This window comes from Astyanax mexicanus, chromosome 14, assembly GCF_023375975.1.
Source record: "Astyanax mexicanus isolate ESR-SI-001 chromosome 14, AstMex3_surface, whole genome shotgun sequence".
NCBI classification, from domain to species: Eukaryota; Metazoa; Chordata; class Actinopteri; order Characiformes; family Acestrorhamphidae; genus Astyanax; species Astyanax mexicanus.
Window position 1 is genome coordinate 9,183,534 of NC_064421.1, and position 25,405 is coordinate 9,208,938.

The 25,405-nt window shown below is 37.1% G+C and overlaps 1 protein-coding gene across 2 annotated transcripts in view; it reads left to right on the forward strand.

Annotated features, from left to right (window-relative positions):
• Positions 1 to 18,966, forward strand: part of LOC103028758 (zinc finger DHHC-type palmitoyltransferase 14) — a 67,923-nt gene extending 48,957 nt beyond the window's left edge. Inside the window, exons 7-10 of one of the 2 annotated variants that reach the window (XM_007248453.4) lie at positions 3,596 to 3,698; positions 4,420 to 4,529; positions 8,199 to 8,301; positions 17,887 to 18,966. In XM_007248453.4, coding sequence (XP_007248515.3) covers positions 3,596 to 3,698; positions 4,420 to 4,529; positions 8,199 to 8,301; positions 17,887 to 18,288 — 718 coding nt within the window. In that variant the 3' untranslated portion in view covers positions 18,289 to 18,966. The remainder of the gene's footprint in view (positions 1 to 3,595; positions 3,699 to 4,419; positions 4,530 to 8,198; positions 8,302 to 17,886) is intronic. The other variant, XM_007248454.4, reaches the window with a different exon arrangement.
• Positions 18,967 to 25,405: the final 6,439 nt, after the last annotated feature.

Sequence of the window (25,405 nt, forward strand, 5' to 3'; positions counted from 1 at the left end):
GTAAATTCAAAGTGCTTCCCAAAAACAGAGATAGAATAGAAAGAAATAAAAGCCAAAATAGATATGAAAAAAATAATATGTCTTTAGAAATCATTAAACAATAAACTATAATAAATAATTGTTTAAAATAAATGTATTATTAAAAGGCAAGAAAATTAAACAAATGAAAATACTGACTGTGCGGGCGACACACAGCCTGTGATGCCACTGACAGTTACTTTCCTGTAATGCACAGGATATACTTCTTGCAGGATATATGAGATTGAGAAATACAGGTAAATAAGCAAGTCAAATCATCTGAACGGTTTACCTGGATCTAGTTCTGACCCACTTTTGACACCAAGTGTGAGGTTTACTTTCTCGAAGAGCAGATCACAGCCTGTGATTCTGCCGGGAGTTACTTGCCTGTAATGTACATGACTTTGCTCAGGATAGACACTCGAGAGGTACAGGTAAATTAGCAAGTCAAATAATAATAACAACAATATTTTAAATTGAGCTGAAAGCCTGATCAAACAGGGACAATTTCAGTCTAGATTTAGAAGTTTCAAGCACTGATTCTCTTCCATTTAACAGCAACAGAGTAGCTAAACGCTTCCCATGTTTAGTCAATTCATTAGGTAGGACTAATCATATGAGATAGATATACTGGTCCTAAGCAATTGAAAGATTTATAGACCAGTAATAGTACCATACAATCTATTTTTTTCTATTCTAATCTGTAACTGATTCTGTGATACTCCTCAAATTATTAAACAGATCTTAGTAGACTGCCCTGCACTTTTAACCACCAGAAATAACTTTTATAGGGTTACAAATACGAAAGAACTGTTTGAAAATTCCAACAGCTAAAATACTTGATTTTCTGGAAGTCCTTCAAATAAAGACACTGATTTAAGTCTGTGATGCTCAAGTCATGAACATTGTCAATGCAATAAAATAGCCAACATTTTGCTGACATGGCACAACAAAAAAAACTAATCTGACTGGTATCCAGTGTAAGGATTTAAGAATGGGAATAATGTGTTAATTTGATCATAGGAAAAATAAACTTTTTTTACCCATTTTTTATGCATATGAAAAGCGTATATAATAGTACATTTTAAAACGTACTGAAACATATTTTCTTTGTACTTCAGTTGTCCATCATAGATGCTCTGTACAATAGAAAACAGATATTTAATGTATTGCAACTTGTAGTTTTTGGACCTTTTTGGACAGTTTTGCCATTAAAAAGGCAACAAATGAGAAAAGAAATCCAAATTACAGAGCTATACAAACTGCAAATCAAGTGTGAATTATGCAGTTAACTGTATCATTATGTTATAGTGTGATTACACATGGAGCAAAACAGTCATAACAGTAGACATCTAAAGGGGTTTCACTTTTCATTTTATAAAACAGGTTATTATATGGAATCTCTCCAAATAACCTTTTTATATCTAGATATTTGAAGAGTGTCTGAACAGCCAACGATGCCAGCAGCTGCAGCCTCATCTTATCTCAGAGAGAGCAGTCTCTCCCTCCCTCTCTTTCTCTCTCTCTCTCTCTCTCTCTCTCTCTTTCTCTCTCTTTCTTTCAGTCTCTCTCTATCTCTCTCGGTCTGCTGAGAGCCACCGTCTCTGCTGAGTCGTGCCCCGTGTGCGGCTTAACCAGCAGGCTAGGTGCAGCTCCCTAACCTCCTTTTGTCAGCAGGGCACAATGATCATTCTTAGGATTATATGCAAATAGTTTAAATCTTCATTTTTTATAATTCCCGTCATGCTGAGGATCAAAGACTTCAGTGGGTGATGTTGGTCTGAGAGCTATTTTCAGCTATTTGTGGATTAAAAGGTGCATAAAAATATCAGAAACAGAAAGTGTGGCTATATTATAGAGCTGTGCTGGTCAGATCTCACTGATGACCCTTTCCTATTTGGTGTTGCTACAGGTCACACAAACCTGAGAGGGCCCGAGAGGTGGGTCATTTAAAATGCCCTGCATGAGGGCACTCTGTGTTTCTGCTGTAAATGCCACAGCGAGACAGATAAGGGCTCTGTGCTGAGCAGAGGAAGCATTGTCACCTGGCAGATAACAGCCAGCGCTGCAGCCGCCTTTCAGAAGAAAGAAGGTCATCAGGATAGCATCGCTTCAATCTCTACTTTTGTGATGGATGGAATAATGGTCAGATTGAGTCCTTGAGTTCTGTAGAGGCTGAGAGAGAGGTGTTGAATCACTTAAACTGCTCTTGTATTGAATGGATCATCTCAATTATGTTTACTATAAAGATCATACTGCAAAGGCCATCTGCCTAATATGTGAAGAAAAACACAACACTTGAGTATGTTACCTTCCAAGAGATCAGGTAGTGACCTTGCATTGCTTTAAGGTACTGGCAGTGGACAGGTGTTCAGCATGGGCACTCTTACTTGTCTGCAGCTATAGAAAAGTGGGTGCTATGTTGCCAGGTATGTATTGCATAAACATCATTAAAAATAATGAGGCTTCTGCCACAATATCCTTTTTAAATCTGATTGAATGGAGTCTGACTGCCTGGTGTATGAAGCTGTTGCAGAGTCTGGTAGTGGAGGCTCTGTGTGTTGAGGAGTCTGACTGCCTGGTGGAAGAAGCTTTTGAAGAGTCTGGTAGTGGAGGCTCAGATGCTCTTATCTTCTGCTTGCATGGTATCAATGTGAAGAGACGTGTGTGAGGGATGGGTAGGCGGTCATCTACAATGCTGGTGTCTTTGCGGATGCAGCGTGTGGTGTAGAAGTCTGTGATGGAGGGGAGAGAGACTCAGATGATCTTCTCAGTGGTCCTCATGATCTGCTGTTTAGGTATTGCGATCTGGTTTAGGTTCCCAAATAAGACAGTAATGCCAGTTCTTAAGATTCTCTCCACGGTCCCTCTGTAGAACATAGTGAAGATGGGAGGTGAAAAATGTAGTTGAGGCTCTGCTGGGCATTCTTGGTAATGGAGCTGGTGTTGAAGGACCAAGTGAATGTGAGGTTCTCTGCAGTATGAACACAGAGGAACTACTTCTGTTGGTTTTACCAATATATTATCTTTAAATAGGAGCCTATAGACCACAATGCCAAGGACATTGAGTATGACTTCTGAATTAATTTATAATATAAGATCAAAAGAAAATAGAGACATTAAGGAACCTTTGGTATAAGGAGGGAATGTAAGGAATCCTACTAAGTATAAGTAGTTTAGGATCTTTTAGCTAAAATGTTTGATTAAAGAAACACACTGGTTTGCAGGGATAGTCCTGGTAGTGTCTGTCTTGTGGTTTATCTTTTAAAAGGAGGTTTTAGCTTGTCAGCACTCGTGGATGAGGAACTCCCTGTCAGCTACTGCTGGCCGTGCTTTCAGCACATTAAGTGCGGCACAAAGTGGTGAGAAATCTGCCTCTGGCTGCTTCACAGGTCGATGTGTTAGTCATGGGATTATCAGCCTGTGTACACATGTCCACTCTGTCCCTTTAATGCTGTGCTTGTGTGTGTGTGTGTGTGTGTGTACTGTGATAATTGGAGCATAGTGCAGATTTCTAGGGTTAAGCTGATTTCTGACCTTTGTGTTGTGGGGTGTTTTCTCCTTGACCCTTGTTTACTGTGCTGGAGGTCGTGGTGTGTTTTTTCTCTGTGTGGTCGATAGTGGGACTCTCCGGTTTCCACACCTACCTAATAGGATCCAATCAGACCACAAATGAAGATGTAAGTAAAGCGTGTCACTTCTGTGTCTTATGTTGCTAAACATGTAAAAATTGTAATATTTAATGTATTCACAGAACAATGCATAAGGTTTATTATTCTTAAAAAAGGGGCAAACCAGAGACCACTTCAGTTTCTCTGATTTTGCTATTTATAGGTAAATGTTTGAGTAAAATGAACATTGTTGTTTTATTCTATAAACTACAGACATTTCATCCAAATTCCAAAAAAAAATTGTAATTTGGAGCGTTTATTTGTAGAAAATAAGAAATGGCTGAAATAACAAAAGATGCAAAGCTTTCAGACCTCAAATAATGCAAAGAAAACAAGTTTATAAATAATAAATAATATTAATCACAGTTTTCACCTACTGCTATCACACACAGATTCTCTAGTCCATTTGCATACACACCATGTACCTTTTTTGGAACATGTTAAATGAAGTGAACAGTAACACATGTGTAGCACACAGGTGAAGTGTAAAGTATGCAGTCTATTATTTATATATATATATATATATATATATATATATATATATATATATATATATATATATATATATATATATATATTATTTATTTTTTTAACAGAAAATTGGATATATGAATTCCAGTTTAAAATGTTTGTTTTTGTTTGTGTAATCTTATGATATTTAATGTCTTGTTTTTGTCTTTTTTTAGCATGTCCTTTTCATCGGTGTTACATTTGTATTTCCTGTCTTTAGATAAAAGGATCATGGTCTACTAAAAGAGGGAAAGAAAATTACAACCCTTACAGTTATGGAAACATATTCACAAACTGCTGTGCAGCGCTCTGTGGTCCTCTACCGCCCAGGTGAGTTACAGGTGTTAACAAGTTTTTAATGTAGACTTTGTTTCTGCAGGACTATAACTGCAGAGTAACAACTGTCCCCTGAAGTTTAAAATATGCATGCTGTGTGATTGAGTTTAGGCCACAAATGATAAGTGTGATGATCAATACTGGCATAAATAGCTAAAAACATATCAACCACCAATAGTTCAGTAATAGATTTAAATTGAATTTGTGAAGAAATAAAACATTTATTGATTAATAAATAAAATTAAATAACTAAAGCTCCAGTTTAGTTTAGTTTAGTAAGCTTAGCTTAATTTAAAGGGAGTGAATAATAGAGAGAAGGGCTCTAGTGTTGTAGTGTGGATCTCAGTTTGTTTCACTGTGTGCCTAGTCTGAGCTTGCCTTTTGCGAACACTGGTGCAGAAATATATTGTGTTGACTGGAGCTTTTTTTTACTAGTGAGTTTGTGTAATGCCTACATAAAATAACAGGAATTACAGTTTGATTTTAAGGTACTCTAAGGTATTATGAGGTATTTTTTTTTACGTTTGACATTCAAGTGCCCCTTTCAGGTACATCTTCAGAGTTAAAAGACCTGTTCTTCCCTCCAAGCCTCGAGATGACGGTCTTTCATCATTCCTTTAATGAGAAACCTCCTGTATCTGACCGCTTATCTCATTTGTTCTGAAATTAGTACACTTGCCATTTTCTCCCCTTCGCTCAGTCAGCAAACTTAAAAAGGCCAGTCTTGCTCATCTAGACTCAGACTGACAGGCGAGACGGTTCCCTCAGCTGTTTTCATTTGCATTTGTGTGCAAAGGTTATCCGTTCTTGGTTTTGTAGGTTTAGGTTGAAGCTGGAAAGGTCTGCTGGATTGTAATTATATAAGAGAATGCAACAGAATTATTTTATTTGTATTGTAAAATAAAAGAATGAAGTGAATGAATACATGTGTATACATTAATTTTCAGTATATTTATCCACATTTAGAAGCTATTGCTGTATTTATTAACTACATTTTCAAAAAATATGTGTATCTATACACATACACACATGTATGTACGTGTGTGTGTGTGTATATATAAAAAAATACAGTAATATCTTGCCCACAATACACTGTATAATAGTAATTATTACTGTATGTGTACTGTGTGTATCTATATTACCTTGTATTTTATTAGTGGATAATACAGGGTTATTACTGTATAGAGAGGAACATAACTGACAGTACACTGAGTCTGACCTGAGTGATTTAGGACCCGTACCTTCCTCTTTTGGTCGAGCTCACACTGTAAATTTACGTGCCTTTGCTCATGTTATCATCACACGCTTGTTCTTAGATAGCCGCTATCTAGTGTTATCTCCACTCCAGCACACCACTTCTCTTTTTTCTTACCACCCCGAGATCTTGCAGAGTGTGCTCCTGCCACACATCAGTTAAAGGTCATTAACAGCATGAGATATAGTCTGCAGAACAAGCGTAAAGATGAATAGCTGAAGAGTTTTTAAGTGCATGTTAATAGAGCATTCTGTAAGATGTGCAGTGTGTGTGTGTATGGAAGAGCTTGATTCTTTCAGTATTGCTTACTAGTGTTCGCCTTCGCAGATCTCTGTATTTGTAAAATACAAGCAAGCAAGTTTCTACAGTGAATTGAGCTTTAAAGAGTTTGAAGGTATTAAGAAATAAAAAAATCTACTAAAGGTTCTTTCAGTGGTGCCACAGAACAACAGAAGTAATAGAGATACAGAAGTGTGACTAATCCTTTTGCTGAAGAACCCTTACAATAAGTATTTATAAAGGAGAGTTAGACATCTAGTAGCTTGAAACAACACAATAGGTCATATACACCAAAAGAACAGGAGCAGGACCAATATATAAGTATGAAAAAAGGCATAAAAAGTTTATTTAAAAAAATGTATGTGTGTATATATACATATATATATATATATATATATATATATATATATATATGTATATGTATATGTATATGTATATATATATATATATACATATACATATATATATATATATATATATACATACACACACAGAGAGAGAGAGAGAGAGAGAGAGATGCATATAACACTAATGGTAAGATAAAGTGCTTTTTATACTTGTACCTCTATGTATACAGTTCATGCATAGACAGCTCATCCCAAATCACCCATCTCAGTTGGGTTTAGGTCAGATAATAAATGAGGACAAACTTTTTGTTTACCATGTAATTCCATATATGTCCCTTAATTGTTTTCATGTCTTTAATATTAATCTACAATTTAAAAAATTAATTGAATAAAGAAAAACATTGAATGAGAAGATGGGTCCAAACGTTTGATTGGTATTATGTTCACATATGTATGTTCACATATGTACTTACCCATCCATATATGTGCAAATGTAAATGTAGTGTTACTGGATGGAGAACATACTTCTTAATTCTTCCTTAGAGGTGTGACGAGACACTATACTGGGTTCATGAGAACGAGATGAGACGAGATTTAAAAATACATTTTTAAAGAAAAAAATTAAAACTAGTTTTATTTGACAAAATCATATAACGCAATCTTAAAAGACTGGTTTCTCTCACACATTGATTCTATAGGAAATAGAAATAAGAATAAAAAATAAAAATAAAACTTTTCTAGGTCTTATATAGTGCAAACAATAAGTGCAAACCACAACCGGTCAAATAAAGCCTATGGTTTGTGTTTTTTCTCCTAAATCTCTTGTAATTAAACTATGCATAACCATAACCAGTCATATTAAGCCTATGCTTGAAGTGCAAACAGAGACAGAACATTTTTTTTTTTAATACAGTACAGAGCTAAGGGATAAGTACAACTGCCTAACAGTCATGTTTAGGATTTACTTACAGTATTTACATATGGTTTGTGTCTTGTTGGTCACTCTGTTACTGTTTGTTGTTTCCACTGGAGACAAAATGCAGCCAGACATACAACTTAAAAGTAGCAGAAGCATCTTCTATGCAAATGCCCAAATTTTCCTCTTCTGTTGAGAGCTGCTCTCACTGCTCAGCCACCACACTCGCTGCTATCACTACTGGGTTGCTAGATCCCTCTCAAAAAGTCCACACTAAACTTTTTTTTTATTTTTCCCGGAGGCAGGTTTAAGCTTGACGAGAAATATTGTCACGTTTTAATCTCGTGAGATCTCGTGCCACAAGATCTCGTCACACCCCTATTCTTACTTTCTTATCTCTCAAAGAACACTTTTAAGCACCCTTATATGTATAAGACTGAGTTACACTGAGTCACATTCTTATTTCAATTCGTTTCTGTACTGGTTTATACCAAACGACTGCTGAGCTGCACAGGCAGAGCTTCTTACAAACAAGCTGCTGGATGATCTTCACCATCTCTTTGTAGATGACTGAAAGGATTACCAGGCTTTCTGTTGCTCATTTACCCTCTCCACAGTGCTTTTCTCTCACCTCAGTGTCTTTTCAAGGATGTTTTTACCTGTTACTGCAATGTCTTTAATCAGCACAGGCTTTTTTTTTTTATTTATTTCTGTGTGCGTCTGTCTGTAAAAGGACCGGCTGTGCTGACGTGATGGAGGTTGATGTGGGTGTCAGCCTCAGCCTCGGATTAGCAGGGACAGAATGCAGGAGTTTGTTCAGCATCTCTCGCTGTTCTTCATCACAATCTTTGTGTTTCTCTCCACAGTCTCATTGACAGAAGAGGCTTCGTACTGCCAGATACGCCCCAGCCAGCGCCACCCACCAACGGCATCACAATGTACGGTGCCACTCAGTCCCAGACACATATGGTAAGCATGAACCCTTAGACAATGTCACTAAGCTCAATGCACCTTTTATACAGCACAGCTGCACTGTCAGGCTTTCTTAAGCCATTCCCAGATTTATTTACAGAATACTATGACGAGGGAAGAGCATATGGAACGTTCTGTGCACAGTAGGGGGGGAATAGAGCTAAGCATATGGAACGTTCTGTGCACAGTAAGGGGGGAATAGAGCTAAAATACAGTGTAAATAAATCTGGCAACTGTAAGAACTCGCTTGGCCATAAACTGAGCTGAACTCTATGAACTGCTTTTGACTTTCCTGATCTAATCTTACCAAAAGTTCATACTGCTTTTAAGATTTATTTGTTCAGACTTTGTCATTTTTACCAGTTTAAATATTCATTAGCTGTACCATGGAAGCACCCAAAACCACAATTAGCTATGCGCTATTTGGGTGGGTAGATAGATAGATGGTGCTCACTACCACTGTGATGCTGATAATCACAGACATCTGTTCGCTCATGTAAAACCACAGTTATCAGCTCCACTTAGCATATAGGAGACTCTGTAGTTCAATTATTACAGACTGTATTCCTGTATCTGTTTCTCTGCATTCATTATCCCCCTTTTACCCTGTTCTTTATGTTCAGGACCCCACAGAGCTGCTATTATTTGGGTGGTGAACCATTTTCAGCACTGCTGTGACACTGGAATGGTGGTGGTGTTTTGCTAGCATGAGTGGACAGCAGTGTTGCTGGAGTTTTTAAACACCTCATTGTGTCACTCGCTGCTTGACTTAAATAGCTGTCAATAGCATCTATAGATGCTGGAGCAGCTATAGATAGAAGTTTTTAATAATGTGGACAGTGTTTAAAAACTTCAGCAGCACTGCTGCAGTGTTTGATCCACTCCTACACACAGCACAACAAGCAATACCAACACACAAACACCATGCCAGTGTTACTGCAGTGCTGAGAATGGTGGTCCTATGGTGTCTTAACCATTAGAGAACAGGCTTAAAGGAGGGTAATAAAGTATGGAGAGAAGCAGATACAGGACTACAGTCTGTAATTGTAGAACTACAAAGTGCTTCTATATGCTGAATGTAGCTTATACAACAATGAGACGATGCATGTAGAAACAAGGAGGTGGTCATAATGTTGTGACTGGAGATAATGTTGTATAAATATATATGTATTCTTTATTAAGTATTTATTTACATCAATAGTTTTGATGTGAATGGCAGCTGAAGTTGAATGTTTTTATATGTCATTAGTGCAAGTTGGATAAATCTCATTAGTGCAAGTTGGATTATGACATAATAGGAACACAACCCTGACTAATCCTCTGTATCTGTGCTCTGTGCTCACTAATGCTGGGCTTATTCTAAAGGTAGACCCAAGCCACTCAGCAGTTCTGCCTTCTTTACCTTCTAGTCTTCTCTTTTTCCAATCAGCTCTCTTTCTGACTAAACACTGAAATGCGTAATTAGCCAATTACTGGACTGTTTTGTCAGATCTGCTGTCCAAATGGCTTAGTCAAGCACACTTCTTGTTGGGGCTGTCAGGAATATTTAAGTGTGGTATATTTCATTGTGTTTGTATGTTTTGGCTTGTCTAGTGTTTTTACAGCAGCCAGGCTATTTAAATATCAGTCAGTGAGATTCAGCTCTCAGCTTGTGTTCCTCCTGCTGGAGGAAGCTTTTTGAAATATGCTGTTATAATTTTGGACTGGCACATTAAAATTATTGGCTGAGCTTTACTCTTGAGTTTTTCGACTGTTGATGGGTGTAGTGTATCATTACTGTGAGAGTCAGTAATTGTTTCAGGATGTGATCTGCTTTCAGCTAGATGTGGAATGAATGAGGCTGTAAGTTTATGGTAATTCTATCACCCCTTTTTATTCATTTTCTTGCCCAGCATTGACATTTTTCATTCCGATTCTCCCTCCTGCTCTCCCTGGAGAAACTGCAGCTCAGCCTCATCTGAGTACAGCCTGTACCCAGCCGTCAGGATAGGAAAACAAATACTCCAAGCCTTCCCTCAACAAGACGTACACTTTTAAACCGTCACTCGATATCAGTCTATTTCCAGTTCAGAGAATGTTTTTCTCTGTCAGGAAGTAACAGCTACACAATCTTAGCTACTGTGTGGAAACTGGAGGTGACTGAGAATTGAGGGAAAATATTCCCATTATCCCATTTTAGTTTCTCTTTCTTCTCAAGCACACACAGACATGCTAAAAGTAATAGGACATGAACATGTATTGTGTCCCATGTATTTTACCATGTCTTATTGAAGCTAATGGGCACTGCAATGGTTTGTGACGTGTGTGTTTGGTATCATGCACTGAAGTATGATGTGGTTTCTGTTTTTCTCTTGTCTGTTCACATGAACAGGTCTGTGTTTTTAACCATTATATTCATATTAGCTAATTGGGTAGTTGGTTGCTTGCTTGGTACATTGGTTGGTTATGTAGTAAGCTGGAATTTGGTTGAATGGTTTGGTCGTTGGCTGACAAATTGGTTGGTTAGTTGGTTGAGGGTTTTTTGAGTAGCTGGTTGAATATTTGTTTAGTAGGGTGGTTGGTTGATTTAGTTAACCATGTAATTAATCACTTGTTGGGTTGGTTCAGTGTTTAGCTGTTTAGATAGTTGGTGATGTGGTTGTTTGGCTGGTTGAGTATTGTAGTTAACTTTAGTAATTTCATAGGTTAGTTTGGTTGGTTGAGTTGTTAGCTTGGTAGTTGTGTGGTTGTATGGCACGGTGGCTGGTTGAGTAATCAACTGGTTAGTTAAGTAGATGGTTGTTAGCTGGGTAGTTGTATGGTCTGTTTATTTAGGTAGGTAGCTGGGTAAGTTTGGTGGTTGGTTTTTTGATATGTTGTTTTTTTTTTGTTGTCGGGTAGTTTAGTTTTGGGTAGTTTAGAAGGTTTATACTTGCATTCAACACCAGTTTTTAGTAAATTAATTTTGCTGGTAATTTTTTTTTTTGTTGCAAAATTTACCCTGCTATTTATGTTTGGGGCCAAATCTGCTGCCTGTTTGTGTTATCTGTGGGATGTTTCTCTGTTTTTTTCCTTATGGCGTGCGGTGGGATTTGTTGTGCTGTAGAAGTAGGTCAGCAGCAGGCAAGACTGCGAGAGATTTGTGATCGTGTGAGGTGGCATCAGAATGTGTATCACTCTTCTTTCTGTCTGACACACATTCTTTCTCTCGCTAATACTCACGCACTTAACGTCCTGTCAGACGTCTCGACACTTTGTGTTATTATGTAAGAGATTCTGATATATTATTGGGTGGATTGTTGGGTGTTTGTGTAATGAGTGATCTGAAAAACAGAAGTTGCAGTTTTTTGCTGGATACTCAGAAGGTGAATAACATACCTGGTCACACTTACCTTTGTTTGTCTTTGATCCATAGTGTTTGACTATACAGCAATCCTTTAAAAAGAATTAGAATTTATTTTTTATTTTTATTTTTTGTCACATTTTGGATTTTTAGGTTTTTTAATAGTGAGGTCAGGTGAGGAAAAACAAATGAACCAATTAATTACATGCACTGTGGTTAATTAACCTAATTTAAACACATTCGTCATCAAAGTATTTTACACTGTACAATTCAACCAAATTTAATCTGTAGAGCAAATGAATGTATTAATAACTGGAATGGACCTATGATTTCCACAATGCAGAAAACAAGGTCAGAATCACAGAATTGAGGAATAAAAGGGGAGTTTAGATATACACACAGACATGCACAGAATTCAGAAAAAGACTGCAGGGATGGTATATTTTATTGTTAGAGAGCAACATGTCAACCCTTAATGTAAAAAAATATATATTTTAATGTAGTTAAGACATATAACTTGAAGACATATTTGAGTAGCCTAAAATGTTCTGGAAATAACCTCTGGTGACTCATTTTTTAGGTGAATACAAGTGCATCTATAAAAATTGGTGTAGGGTTGTAAGACATTACAGCTACAGTTTTACAGCATTTTAATTTACAGCATCTGTTACTGACTGATGTTCAGTACAGGAAGCTTTTAAATCTATACAATTGATTCATTCCCAATTAAAAAAATACTGTGATAGTGAATGTAATTAAGTAAAATTTAATTAATTAAATTATTTTTTTAAAGGAATGACAGCACTATTAAAAAACAAATTCTTAAATATGGCAAAAAACAAGATCACTTCCCTGATTTTACAATTTATAGATTATCTATTTTATTTGGAATTTGAAAGAAACGTCAGTAGGTTATAGAATACATTTCTACAATACTTTTTACTCAAACATATACCTATAAATAGTAAAATCAGAGAAACTGATCATTTTGAAGTGGTCTCAATATTTTCTGCAGCAATGTGTAAATTACAAAAATGAACAGTGTGGATTTTACTTTTATATCAAGCAGAATGTTGCACATTCTCTGATAATTCCTTTGAATGTTGTGCTAAAACAGGACATTGGGAATGTTGTGCTAAAACAGGACATTGTGCAGCTCAACCTGGATGGTTGGTTGGTTGTTGGGTAGGTTGGCATGTTGAATGGTTGTTTGGTTGTGTGGGTTGTTGTTTATTAGGTCTTCTTCTTCTTCTATCCCGTAGTCTGCTTGACCGTTTGGGGCACCACTGAAGACCTTGCAACCACCTCTCTCCATATTTCTCTATCCTTGTCCATTCGCATGGTGACGCTCAGCTTGTGGCCCGTCCATTCTTAGATGTTGTCCTCCCAGCGTTTTTTCTGTCTGCCTGTCTTTCTTCCACCAGGCACTGTGCCCTGAAGTATTATCTTTGAGAGTCCCTGGGATCACGTGACATGGCCATACCACTTCAGTTTTCGCTTTTTGATAGTGGCCAGAAAGTCTTCATACGGTCCGATTGCTTGCTGGATTCTGTTTTTTACTTCTACATTTGTTATGTGGTCTATGTAGGAGATGCCAAGGAGCCTGCGAAAGCATATCTCTGTGGCTTGAATTCTTTTCTCCACGTCTGCTGTCAGTTTATTAGGTAGATTGATTTATTTGTTGATTGGACAACTGTTTGGTAGGTGTGTTTTTTTTTTTTTTTTTGAATGGTTGTTTAGAAGGTAGATTAGTTCATTTGTTGTTTGGATGGTTATTTGGTAGGTGGGTTGTTGGCTCGCTGTTTGGTTGGTTGGTGGGTGGGTAGATTAATACATTGTCTAGTTTTTTTTATGTTCTCATAAAATTAAAATAACCGAAACCAAACTCACTGTAAGATAAATACAGTTAAAAAAAAGTCTGGCCGTCTGAGTCTAAACTGTTCGTGCACAGTCTAGAGATGCCTGTTGATAAAGTTGAGATGGAAAAATGTCTGTGTACAGTTCCCTCAATGGTCTATTCTTTTGAACATGTCTCTAATCTTAGCAGGCCGAGGGAGCGCTGGGTGCTCTGGTGGTATGCTGATGACTCACTTGTGACATGTTCACACCTGTCACTGATAGTGGGCACAGATGTGTAATCGCCTCTGCCTTTGAGTCTCTGGGTTTAGCTGCTCTGTGGAGCTCTGTTGTTTCCAGAATTATGTGATATTTAACTTCCAGCGTAGTCATGGGTCAGGCTCCTTTGGCATCATAATTATGGAAGTTAATTATAGAACTTTAAAAAGGAACATCTTGGTTGTAAATGACACAGATAAGAGGAAGAGCTTTCAGGGGCAGGCGGTGTGGCTTAGCCCTTAGGTCTGTGCAGACCTGAGCATGTGTAGCTCTTTGTTCCTGTTCAGCCACAAGGTTCTGCCTTTCTCGGAAGAGATAAAGGGCTTTTTTAAAGTTACTTGGACTCTTAGTTTGAAACATGACTTCATGGCTTCATTTGATCTCACAAGCTACATTTGAAGCTGCAGGAAGTGGCGTGTCCAGGGAGAGGATTCTGGAATGCATGTGGGGCTATAAATGGATGCACTGTGATCAAAACACTGATTTATCTCGGCCCTGAATGGGATTGCATTAAGAACTGTGTTCAATTACATGAGTTATTTAAACAGATGATCAGATGTTTACCACCTGCTGGTGCTGCTACCAAAAACACTAAACTAATTGGCATACTATTGCAGTCTACTGCTATGGATAATTACAGGAAAACATACTTAACACAGTGTTCTCAGACCCTACCGCTGGAGGTACACTTTATAGATTAAAGTATTGGGACTCCTCTTTATTAATTGTTTATTAAGTATCCCAAAAAGGTTTAATGCTGCTTTTGTTGATATAACTGTCTCTAATCTCCAGGTAAGACTTTCTACTAGACTTGTTTAAATGCATTTGTTTGCATTCAGCAACAAGACTGTAAGAGATTGGATGTTAAATAAACACCACTTCCCCCATCCCAAACTCATTCCAAAAGTATTGAATGGAGCGCCATCATTACAGAGAACATGATTCCACAGTTCCCTTAGCTTTATGTCTAATTTCAGCTTTTAAGTTAAGTGATCACCACCCGATCTAATCCTAAATACCAAATGGAAAACTATTACTCCAGAGAATAGTCGCCAGGCCTGAATTTTAAGGGTATAAATCCTTCCTGCATTGAGCAGTGGAGCTGTGTTATCTGGAATAATGCTGCTCCAACCCAATACTTTTGGGAATTTGAGGTGGGATGGTGATTATCCAACATCCTTACCTCACTAATGCTACAGGTGTTGCTGAATGCAATCAAATCCTTACAGCTATGCTCCTGTAGGTATTTAATGGTAAGCTTTCCCTGGAAAGTAGTTATAGTTACTCCAGCAAAAGCAGGATAAACTCTGTTTCTTTTGAAATCAAGGGTATTAAAAATTAATGCTCAGAAGCCCCATATTTTTTGTTAACACCTCTCACAGGGTGAGTTAACATATGAGTACAAAATAACACAAATAATGGATCTTATAACTATGCTATATTGCTTCATGTAACTGAATTTACACTGCAGAGTAGGACAGGCAGGCTTTTGTCAGTCTCCATTTCCAACATAATCCCACAGTCCATATCAGCTCAGTTTAATCAGATTGTTGTTTCACACATTTCCAGAGGGAAATTTTGCATTGCCCACTTTTCTAGATATAATGCAGTTAAGCTAATCAATGACTACAGCTCTGTAAAAGATCTATTTTAATAAGCTTTGAATTAAATGTAGGAGCTATGTGAGCACACCTGAAAGAAAAATGGGTCAGGAGCAGAGTATTAATGATTAAACCCTGTGTTAATAATTAAAGTCTAACCAAAACATTGTCGTGATTAATATCAACTTGCAGACTGCCAGTGTGTGACATCCTTATTTAAACTTTCAAGAAAAGTTAAAATGGTCTTTACTTGTGTTCAGGTCAACAGAATTCTGTTGGAGCACCACATTACAATACTACGACCTGTATATACTGTATGTCCAAATGTTTGTGGAAGTCCCTTTTAATTAATGCATTCAACTTCTTTAAGTGAGAAATCTGATTCGTCCAAGAGGCTTACAATGCTGGTGATAGGGGCATAGCACTGGCCATGCAAAAGAATGTATTTTTACACCATTAACAAGCTCAAAGAAGCTCCACACTTGATAGGCAGAATTACAAGGACCTTGAATATAAACTTAGTGCCTTGTTTTAAATGTCAGGGTCCCCAGAATTCTACCAATGAAGTGTGAAGCTACTTTGAGCTTGTTAATAATGTAAAAATAGCCATTTTTCCCTAGCATTATGTTTTACTACAACCCAGGCCTATTTCACACTGGAGTTCTCTTTCAAGTTGTACCCACTGCTGACAGACATTGTTTGTCTAGTCTCTCTAGTGAATCATTGTCAATAGAATAGGACTCTCTAAAGTGCACAAATATGAACCGGTTGGCACTATGCCTAATGCCAGGTGTGGGTTAGAGGGTTATAAAGCCATCTAGCACTGAGCTATGTGAGGCAGTGGAACTGTGTTCTCTGGAATGATGGTGCTCTCTCCAATTAGATTGGGAGTTGGGAGTAAGGTGGGGTGATGATCATTTAACATTCTCAGCTCACTAATGTTTCTTACTTGTTATTGAACGCAATTAAATGTGCAGTCTTCCATAGTAGCTAGCATGGTAATGTCGAAACTCCGGTGGACGAATAGACAATGTTCTACTGTAAATTACTGCAAATAACTTAATACAAATAAAAGCATTGCTCTAATCTTTACAAATAACTAATGCTCATGCTCAAAGCATTTTAATAAATACTTTAGCTTCAGAGATATGTTAAACTAAAAACTAAACTAAAAGTTGTTTTAGTATCAAGAATTGTGATGCTACACTAAATATTGGTTCGAAGTAAAAAGTTAATTGAAATGTTGAAATGTTAAAGTAAATGCAAGCACATGAATCACTATAATCTATATATAATGTTGACTAATTGTTTTTATATTATTACACTAATATATCATTATTATTCACCATCATATAAAATACACATATGGACAAAAGTACTGGAACACCTGGTGATTTCTTTTTGAGTAGTTTTTTTATTTAATTAAGAGAAGCTTTATTACTAAATTTTGGAGCACTGCTCTAGAGATTTGATTGCATTCAGCAAGAACAGTGCTAGTGAGGTCAGATTGTTTGTTGATCCCCCACAGCTTACCTCATCCCTAAAGTACTGGAGACAGTGCCATAATTCAAGAGAACACAGTTCCACTGTTACATACCTCACACCTGGCATTAGGTTCTTCCTGTTTATCTGCTCAAGAAAGTTTTATTCTATTGGTAATACTGCTCTACACAGACTAGACAAGCAGTTTGTGTGTGCGCATTTGCACATCAGTGCCAGCAGAACCCAAATTCATTTATTTGAAGGGCTGTTTACAAACATTTAGACATATACTGCCAAATTAACATTCCTGCAGCAGAAGGAACTCTAATAAGCAGCTACCCGATCATCCCTCTTTTCAATCACAAAGTTGACCTGTTTACAAATTAATAAAATTTAATGATAGAATGAATCAGATTATCATTTTGTGGAAATGTTCATCATATCTAATGCTTTTCATTACTTAGTCCAGTATACCATGTTTTTGCTTTTTTTTTTTTATATTACAAGCCTGTGCACTTATTATTTAACCTCTATTATCTGCTTTTAAAAGGTTGTCTATGGCCATATGCTTCTTTTAAAAGTCGCTTAATCTCTGCATCTGCTGCAATCCGCTCCTGCTCGTCTGGGCTGAAAAATTGCTGAAATATGTTTTGTGATGTAATTGTTTTGAAAGGTCTGCCTTTAAGTAGACCGCAGATGTTTTCCCAGCGTGATCGATTGTTCCCTGCGATACAAAATGCCCTTTAATGGTTGTTACAATTAAGGTAGCAGAGGCATGATCAATACTTGGGAGTTTTAGAACGGCTCTTCGTGTCTCACGCAGTCATTGATTCGGCTGTGCTTTTCTTCTTGGTGCATTTGGGAGATAGATTTTTTTTTTCTTCTTCAATGTTTTGTACTAAAATAATGATACTAACATCTTTCTTCTTTTCTTGCTCACTCTCGTTCCTGTTATTAATAACATTCTCTTTTGATTTTTGTTTTCTCTGCTCACCACTTTTTCTTTTACTATCTTCCTTTATTCCTCTCTTATCTCTACCTATTGCTATTGTTCCCTTTCAGTGTGACCAAGACCAGTGCATTCAGAGCACCAAATTCATTTTGCAGGCTGCTGCCACTCCCCTGCTGCAGAGCGAACAGCCCGTGGTCATGGCGGACGACTCGTCTCTTCCTGGACGGACGGCTATCGGTGGTCCCTGCACTCTGCTACCTTTGGGACAGCCCACGCCGCCCACCTCCACGCCAAACCTGAGCTGTGAACCGGAAATGCTGCACCAGAGCCATCCTGCAACAGAGGGACACCACCACTTCCTCACACCAGACGAAGCCCCTTCGCCACCTGGCATGCTGCCCTGCGGCAGTCCGCTGGGCCACAGCCACACCATGCCTTTCTATAACCCTGCCAGCCAGGACTCTCTCCATGAGGACTCAGTCAGAGGCCTGGTCAAACTCAGCTCAGTTTAAAAACGGACATGTGAGCTCTCATAAAACACAAATGCCATCCGTCCCTTAACACCTTCCTTTAAACACTTTCTTTTGTTTGTTTGTTTTTTTTAAACCACCTCTTCTTTCACCTCAATGTGATGGCCTGGACTCTCCTCCACCCCGGTCTACAAATCTGCCAGACTGCCAAACTCTACTGAAATCTCTCTTTTTACTCCTCTAAAGGACTGCTAAAAGACTGCCTGTGGATGCACAACCTACTGCCCTGAACGCTGGGTGGCTGGTAAACCAAAGGGCTGTACCTAGTGGAGTGTATCATAACATATATAAAGAGAGGTGGTGTTACAGTTCCTCTTGATAAGCTGCTTCATAACTCAGTTGCTGGGCTCCCTTTATCGTCTTTTTCTTTATTTTTTTGGTAAATCGGACAAATAAAAGAAAGAAAAGCAAGCAGCCTGCCTGGCAACTCAGAACGAACAGTGTTTCATATTGTTTGATGACTATTGTTGACAGTCGATTACGTGCGTTATGATCTGTCACCACGTTGCATATCAAACTGTTAAGCTTTAAGTTGCATATTTTCGAAAGGAATATGGTATTGTGTTGTGCCATAATGTTTTTTTTCTTTTTTCCAACAAATTGGTATATTTCCTGTGGATATGAAATAAATTCCCAGAGTTTTTAAATGGGATTCTGTAACCGTTGTTTGTGCATCTCTTTCTCAAAGCATTGAATGACTCGCCTGAGTGTCGCATGCTCCATAACTGCGGTGTCATCTTGTGACGATTGCCTGATTGCCTCTGGTTGTTATCCACTAACAAGACCTATAATACTGTGTCATGAAAGGATGCACTGCCCAATAAAATCTCATTCATACAAGCACCAGTGGCTGGCGCCTGCACTGCCCCTAAGGGGTTCTTTTAGGGATTTAAATATTGTCGCTGTCACGCAAATCCTCATGTTACTAAAATGGCATCTTTATGGGAGAAGAAAAAAAAGCTTAACTTTTATTCAATGGAAGTGATTTTAAAGGATATTTGATTATAAGTAAAGTTTGAAGCATTTCTGTTGGTCCATTCATTATGAAATATTAACACACATTGGGTTTGTACATGGCAATATCAGACTAATAATTATGTATCTTGTTGTGCCTTGGTGTTTTGGTTTGTCCTTCTGTGAGTGAGCACAACATATTAAGTAAAGACCAGAAGTGTCAAAATGGCTTTCAACAGCTTATAACAATAATGAAATTTGGACATGATGTAACTTAAACACTAATTTTATCATGAATGGGTCAACTGAAATGATCCAAAATAACCTTTCCACATCTTTTTACATTCAAGTCCATTAAAAAGCTTCCTATTTATTTTGTGGTGCAAGTGTTTTGCTTGACAGTGACAATATATTCAGTTTTGAGCCTCATTTATTGTTCCTGCAACACAATATCTATCAACAAAAAGAGACCACTTAAAAATAAAAAGTTTCTTTGATTTTACCAAATTAAAATCCTCTGGAATATAATAAAAATGAATGTGTATTATCACAAGCCATCAAACCAAACTGAACTGCTTGAGTTTTTGCACCAGGAGTGGCATAAAGTTATCCAAAAAGCAGTGTGTAAGACTGGTGGAGGAGAACATGCCAAGATGCATGAAAACTGATTAAAATCCAGGGTTATTGCACCAAATATTGAATTCTAATCTCTTAAAACTTTATGAATATGAACTTGTTTTTTTGCAGTATTTAAGGTCTGAAAGCTCTGCATCTTTTTTTGTTATTTCAGCCATTTCTCATTTTCTGCAAATAAATGCTCTAAATGACAATATTTGTATTTGAAATTTGGGAGAAATGTTGTTCGTAGTTTATAGTATAAAACAACAATGTTAATTTTACTCAAACATACACCTATAAATAGCCAAATCAGAGAAACTAATTCAGAAACTAAAGTGGTCTCTTCATTTTTTTTTTCTAGAGCTGTATGTATTACTTTCATCAATATAACAACTCCACCATAGGGCTGCAACGATTAGTCGACTTAAACAATGCTAATTATGATAGTTAGTTGACTCCAAATTTCAGTTCAGTTATAACTAATCATTTACAAACACAATGGGGGGGGGGGGTTAAGAGCTGCTCACTCACTAAGTTCTTACTTGATTAAGCTATCTAGGTATATTTAAACTTTAGGCATCATTTAAGGTACTGTAGTAACTTATGGTATGTTAAAGGAGAAATCCGGTGTGAAATGGACTTGGGATGTAGAAAAACATGATAAAGAGTAAAACCTTTTGTCAAATAGCCCACCTCCATTCACCCCAGCATTCTCTCAACAGGCTAACAATGCTAGTGATAAGGGAATAGAGTTGCCTGTGCAAAGATAATCACTATTTTTTAATCATTATCAAGCTCAAAGTGACTCCACACTTCATTGGTAAGATTCTGAGGGTCCTGACATTTAAAACGAGGCACTGAGGACTTTAAAAGTGCACAGGTAGATTATTAAAAACACTGTTTATACACACATACATTAACAAGCATGAACGAATAGGTAGGACAGGGGAATAGATTAATTATTTGGAAATGCATAAATATTATAGAAAGATTTTCAGCAGCAGCTGGAATTCATGCATTTCCACAGAATTAATTTAAAATTCTATTCCCTTGTCCTATCCATTTGTTCATGCTCATTAATTCGACTTCTTGAGAATTAATTTTAAGATGGAGGCACCCAGAGATCTACCTGAAGGTACTGTGTGTATAAACAGTGTTACAATAGTAATTTCTTTGCATATGCAACACTATGCCCTTATTACTAGCATTTTGAGCCTGTTGGGAGCTTCGGCTAAAAGCGATGTATTTTGGAATTAAGTCCATTGTACACCAGATTTCTCACTGAAGGCAGAAAGTGGACAAGGTAAAACATGCAATTGAACAGAAAGGATGCAGCAATAGAGGGGATAGTTGTTAATTATTTATCAAATTAATCAGATTAGTCGACTACTAAAGTTATATATATGCAGCCCTGCTTTAAGACTGATGTGTGAAAAACACCCACAAACACCCACAATGGAGGTCTGTACCTAAAACCTCTGACCGTTTAATTTAATGCAGCCAAAAACAACCATCAGCCTTAGACAGATGCAATGTATAATGCATATTATAATATCAGGAAAAAAATAATATATATTTACATGGATATATTATTGTCCAGCCCTAGTATTATGTTCTGAAATTGCAGGATGTGCAGAATCCACTATTAGTCCTTGAGCTGGAAACGGTGAGATCCCTACTCCACCCAACCATTCAATATGGAGATCTAGCCCCCTCTGGTGGCAGTGGATGTATTTTTTACATAAGCTCATATATTTAACTTCTAAATGAGGTTTACAGGTATATGTGATTAATACACATTGGTCTTGCGACGAGGTTTGATTTGCCTGCAAAAAGATACCAAAGTCCTCATCCAATGAGATAAGAATTGATTAGAATAGATTTTTTATGTTTATAGACTTTGAATTAATCAATCCTTATTTAGCCATAGTGCTTAGGGGTTAACTGAATTCATTTAATTGATCAAATTACTGTTTTAATGCAATATTTCAAAACAGGATATTAAATATTGTGCTTTACATATAGAAACTGCCCTGAAGTTTATTCTCGAAATATTACAACTTTAAAATGCCATATAGTACATAATTTTTAGTAGTTTAATCCTGAAATATTTAGATTTTGTTCTCAAAGTACCATCCCATTTATATCTTTTCATCCTTTTTCTCTAAATATTACTGTTATTTATTCGCAAAATGCCATACCGTACCCATTTTTCCCCAAAATAATTTTATTATAAATAGGTTAAATCACTACTGCAGTAAAATTGTATGATTTCAGAAACTTGGCTTTATTGGTTTCACCTTTATAGCTCAGGTGCTTTAAAACATTTTAATGCCAACATAATGTAAATGTAACAAAACCTGAAGACTATTTGATTTAATAAACACTAACAATAATTAACCTCAAAATATTGCAAATATAAAATAGTGAAACCAGAAAATATGCAATTCATACTTTTTATCTGACTAAAATGTTGTTTATGTCAGCTAAGAGTAGATTAAAGCTAATAATAACTAAATGAATAAGATGTGATTAAAACTTTTAAGACTAAAACTTATAGAAGCCCATTCCAGCTAAAATAAAAACAAAAATCCAGCACATTTTTTTCTTATTATTAAGTAAACTGCTCTTACAATTTTGAGATAGCAAGTCATTATTTTAAGATGCTATCTCATTATTCTGATACGCTTTCTTATTATTTTAAAATATTAAGTCATTATTTTTGAGATACTAGGAGACACTATAATTGAGGACTACCTTGGACTTGGATTCACAAATCATGAAATATTGGTGCTTTAAGAGTAATCACACAATATTAAAATAAGCCTCCGGACCTAGACAAATATATACTTTACTGATCCCAGAGGGAAATTCTGGAAACCTTGGAATGAAAGCTACAGAAGAACCAGGTTTGGTGGAGGCAAAAAAACAGATATAGGTAAAGTGGCATCCTTAGGGTGCTTTCACACCTGCCTCGTTTGGTTCGAACTTTAGGACTTTTCAGTTTGGTCCGAACCAAAGTAGCAGGTGTGAAAGGGGCCGCGAACCACGGTCCGGACCAAACGACCAGATTTTGGATCTTCTGATTTTGAATCATGGTCCGGTTCTTCTGCAGTGTGAAAGCGCTTTTCTGGATGGTTCGAACTTTCGGACCAATTACAGGAAGCTGAGCAGGCGTTCCTCAGCAACGGCAGCAGAAGAAGAAAAATAAACAACCACTACTGACTGCAGCCTGCGGGAAGGCGGAGTTGGACGTCCAGCGTCCCACCCACTTTGTCCACGCCACGCCTCGTCAGTCTCGCAAGCTTGTAGTGTAAACACTGTATTTAAGCCGGACGACGCGGCACATTATATTTAAAGTCCGCTAACTGCCCTGTACATTGTTTACTTCCGTTCAGAGGCGGAGCTAAGACATGATGCTGACAAAGTGGGCGGGACTGGACGGCATGACGCTAACAAAGTGGGCGGAGCTGGACGCACAGGACGTTCAACTCCGCCTTCCTGCAGACTGCAGTCAGTACCCTCTCAAAATAACCGGAAAACAGGAAAAATGAGCGGTGGATACAGTTGCTTCAGGACGAGCACGTTCGTTTGGCGAACCACGGCCCGTCTTTCATGTGTGAAAGCACCCTTAATTGATCACCAGCTGCAAACATACATGGAGAACTCACACTAGACTTCTATTTTAGTGTGTTAAAGAGTTTGGCTGTGGCCCAGACTAAGCTGTATGTTATGTAGCGAAGATTTCACAGGAAAAAATAAATAAATAAAGTGTAAAAGCAAACACACTTGCTCTCTCAAAATAATAACTTACAATCTCAAAATAACGAGACAGTAGGGCTGCACGATTTGGGCAAAATATCTAATTGCGATTTTTCCACAGAATATTGCGATTGCGATTTAAATTGCGATTATTTTTAATCCATCAAAAACCTAAACCTGTATTAGTGGTTACCATACCTATCAAATAAATTTATAAACTTCTTCCACATAAAATATTCACAGGTATCTCAGATTAAATGCAGTTTTCAGTTTTATTTTTAAATTGCAAGTAACAACAAAATAAATAACAAGGTTTAACTGCAACATCAGTAACTGTAAAGTCTGAGTTTTGAGATGCATTTTTACAATATAAATTAACTTAAAAGTAAATCAGTTTTTTTGCACATTAAATGCAAAAGTAGCATCATTAATGCTTGCATGCACAAAAGGTATAACTGCAACATCAGTAACTGACTGGTCCGCTGTGGACAGTAATGCCTTAGCAGAAAAGCTAAAAAAAAAAGCAAAATATCGGTTTTATCCTAAACTCTTTGAGTTTTGAGATGCATTTTTACAAATAAATGAACTTAAAAGTAAATCAGTTTTTAGCTGTTAGCTTCATACTGGTAGCTACCAGTGTTGGGCACGTTACTTTGAAAAAGTAATTAGTTATAGTTATTCATTACTTCTCCAAAAAAGTAACTGAGTTACTAACAGAGTTACTCCACTATAAAAGTAATTAGTTACCAGTAAAAGTAACTAATCGCGTTACTTTTTAATATTCGCCCATCAAAAAAGGAAATCAATTATACATTTACTATTAGAAAAATAACAAACGAAAATAAACCCAAAATGTTGACAAAAATATAATCTAACGAATTTAAAAAAAATAAAACGAAATTCTCCACACAACCAAAGAAAATTACTAAAACTTGTAATACTGAAAAAAACGGAAAAAACGGAAAAACGCGTCTGGGGATGAAATTAAACATACCAAGCCACCCTCAAAGGAAATATGTATATATAAACAAAAAAAATAATGGACAAAAACAACAATCTAATGACCGTTAAAATGGTATTAATATAACAACAGCCTTGCCAAAAGAGAATAGAGCTTAGATCAGGCCCAAAACGTGCACGTTTTGCAAGAGAGAAAGAAAGAGAGAGAGAGATTTCTGGTGTGAGTTACTACTCACAGGTAAATATTCTCACGCTGTATCTGCTGTTTCTCTTTCATCTGCCTGGCGCTCATATTGTAATCCCATAGATAGTTCTGCAGTTTCTCAGTGTTTTCTGTCGTATTTTGCGGCTAGCGCGAGCGCTTTACACAAGAACTAACGCCACGGACCAGGTGCCACGCGCTCGGCACAACACCGCCCGCTGTACAACTCCGCTGTACAACAGCGCTTTTAAATTAATTTAACACGAAAATGAGGGTATTCTATCAGTAATTTCAGTTAGTTGTAGTTAGTTTTATAAACACAAAATACAGTTCGAGATAGTTATGTTATTTTCTTTTAATTGCCGTTTTTATCAGATTCAGTTAACACAAATGTTTTTCACTTTCAGTTTTCGCTATTTCGTTCGCTTTAGTGAACAATAATAATTGGTTACTTAGCAACATTATGATTAGCACACCAAAGCTTTATATAAAATAAAAATAGGAGCCCGATTTCGGGTCGGTCCTCGGGTCAGGTCAGGTTCGGGCAGAAAATCTAAGCTCTAAAAGAGAAAGCAGCAGCACCACAAACATCGGAGCAGCTAA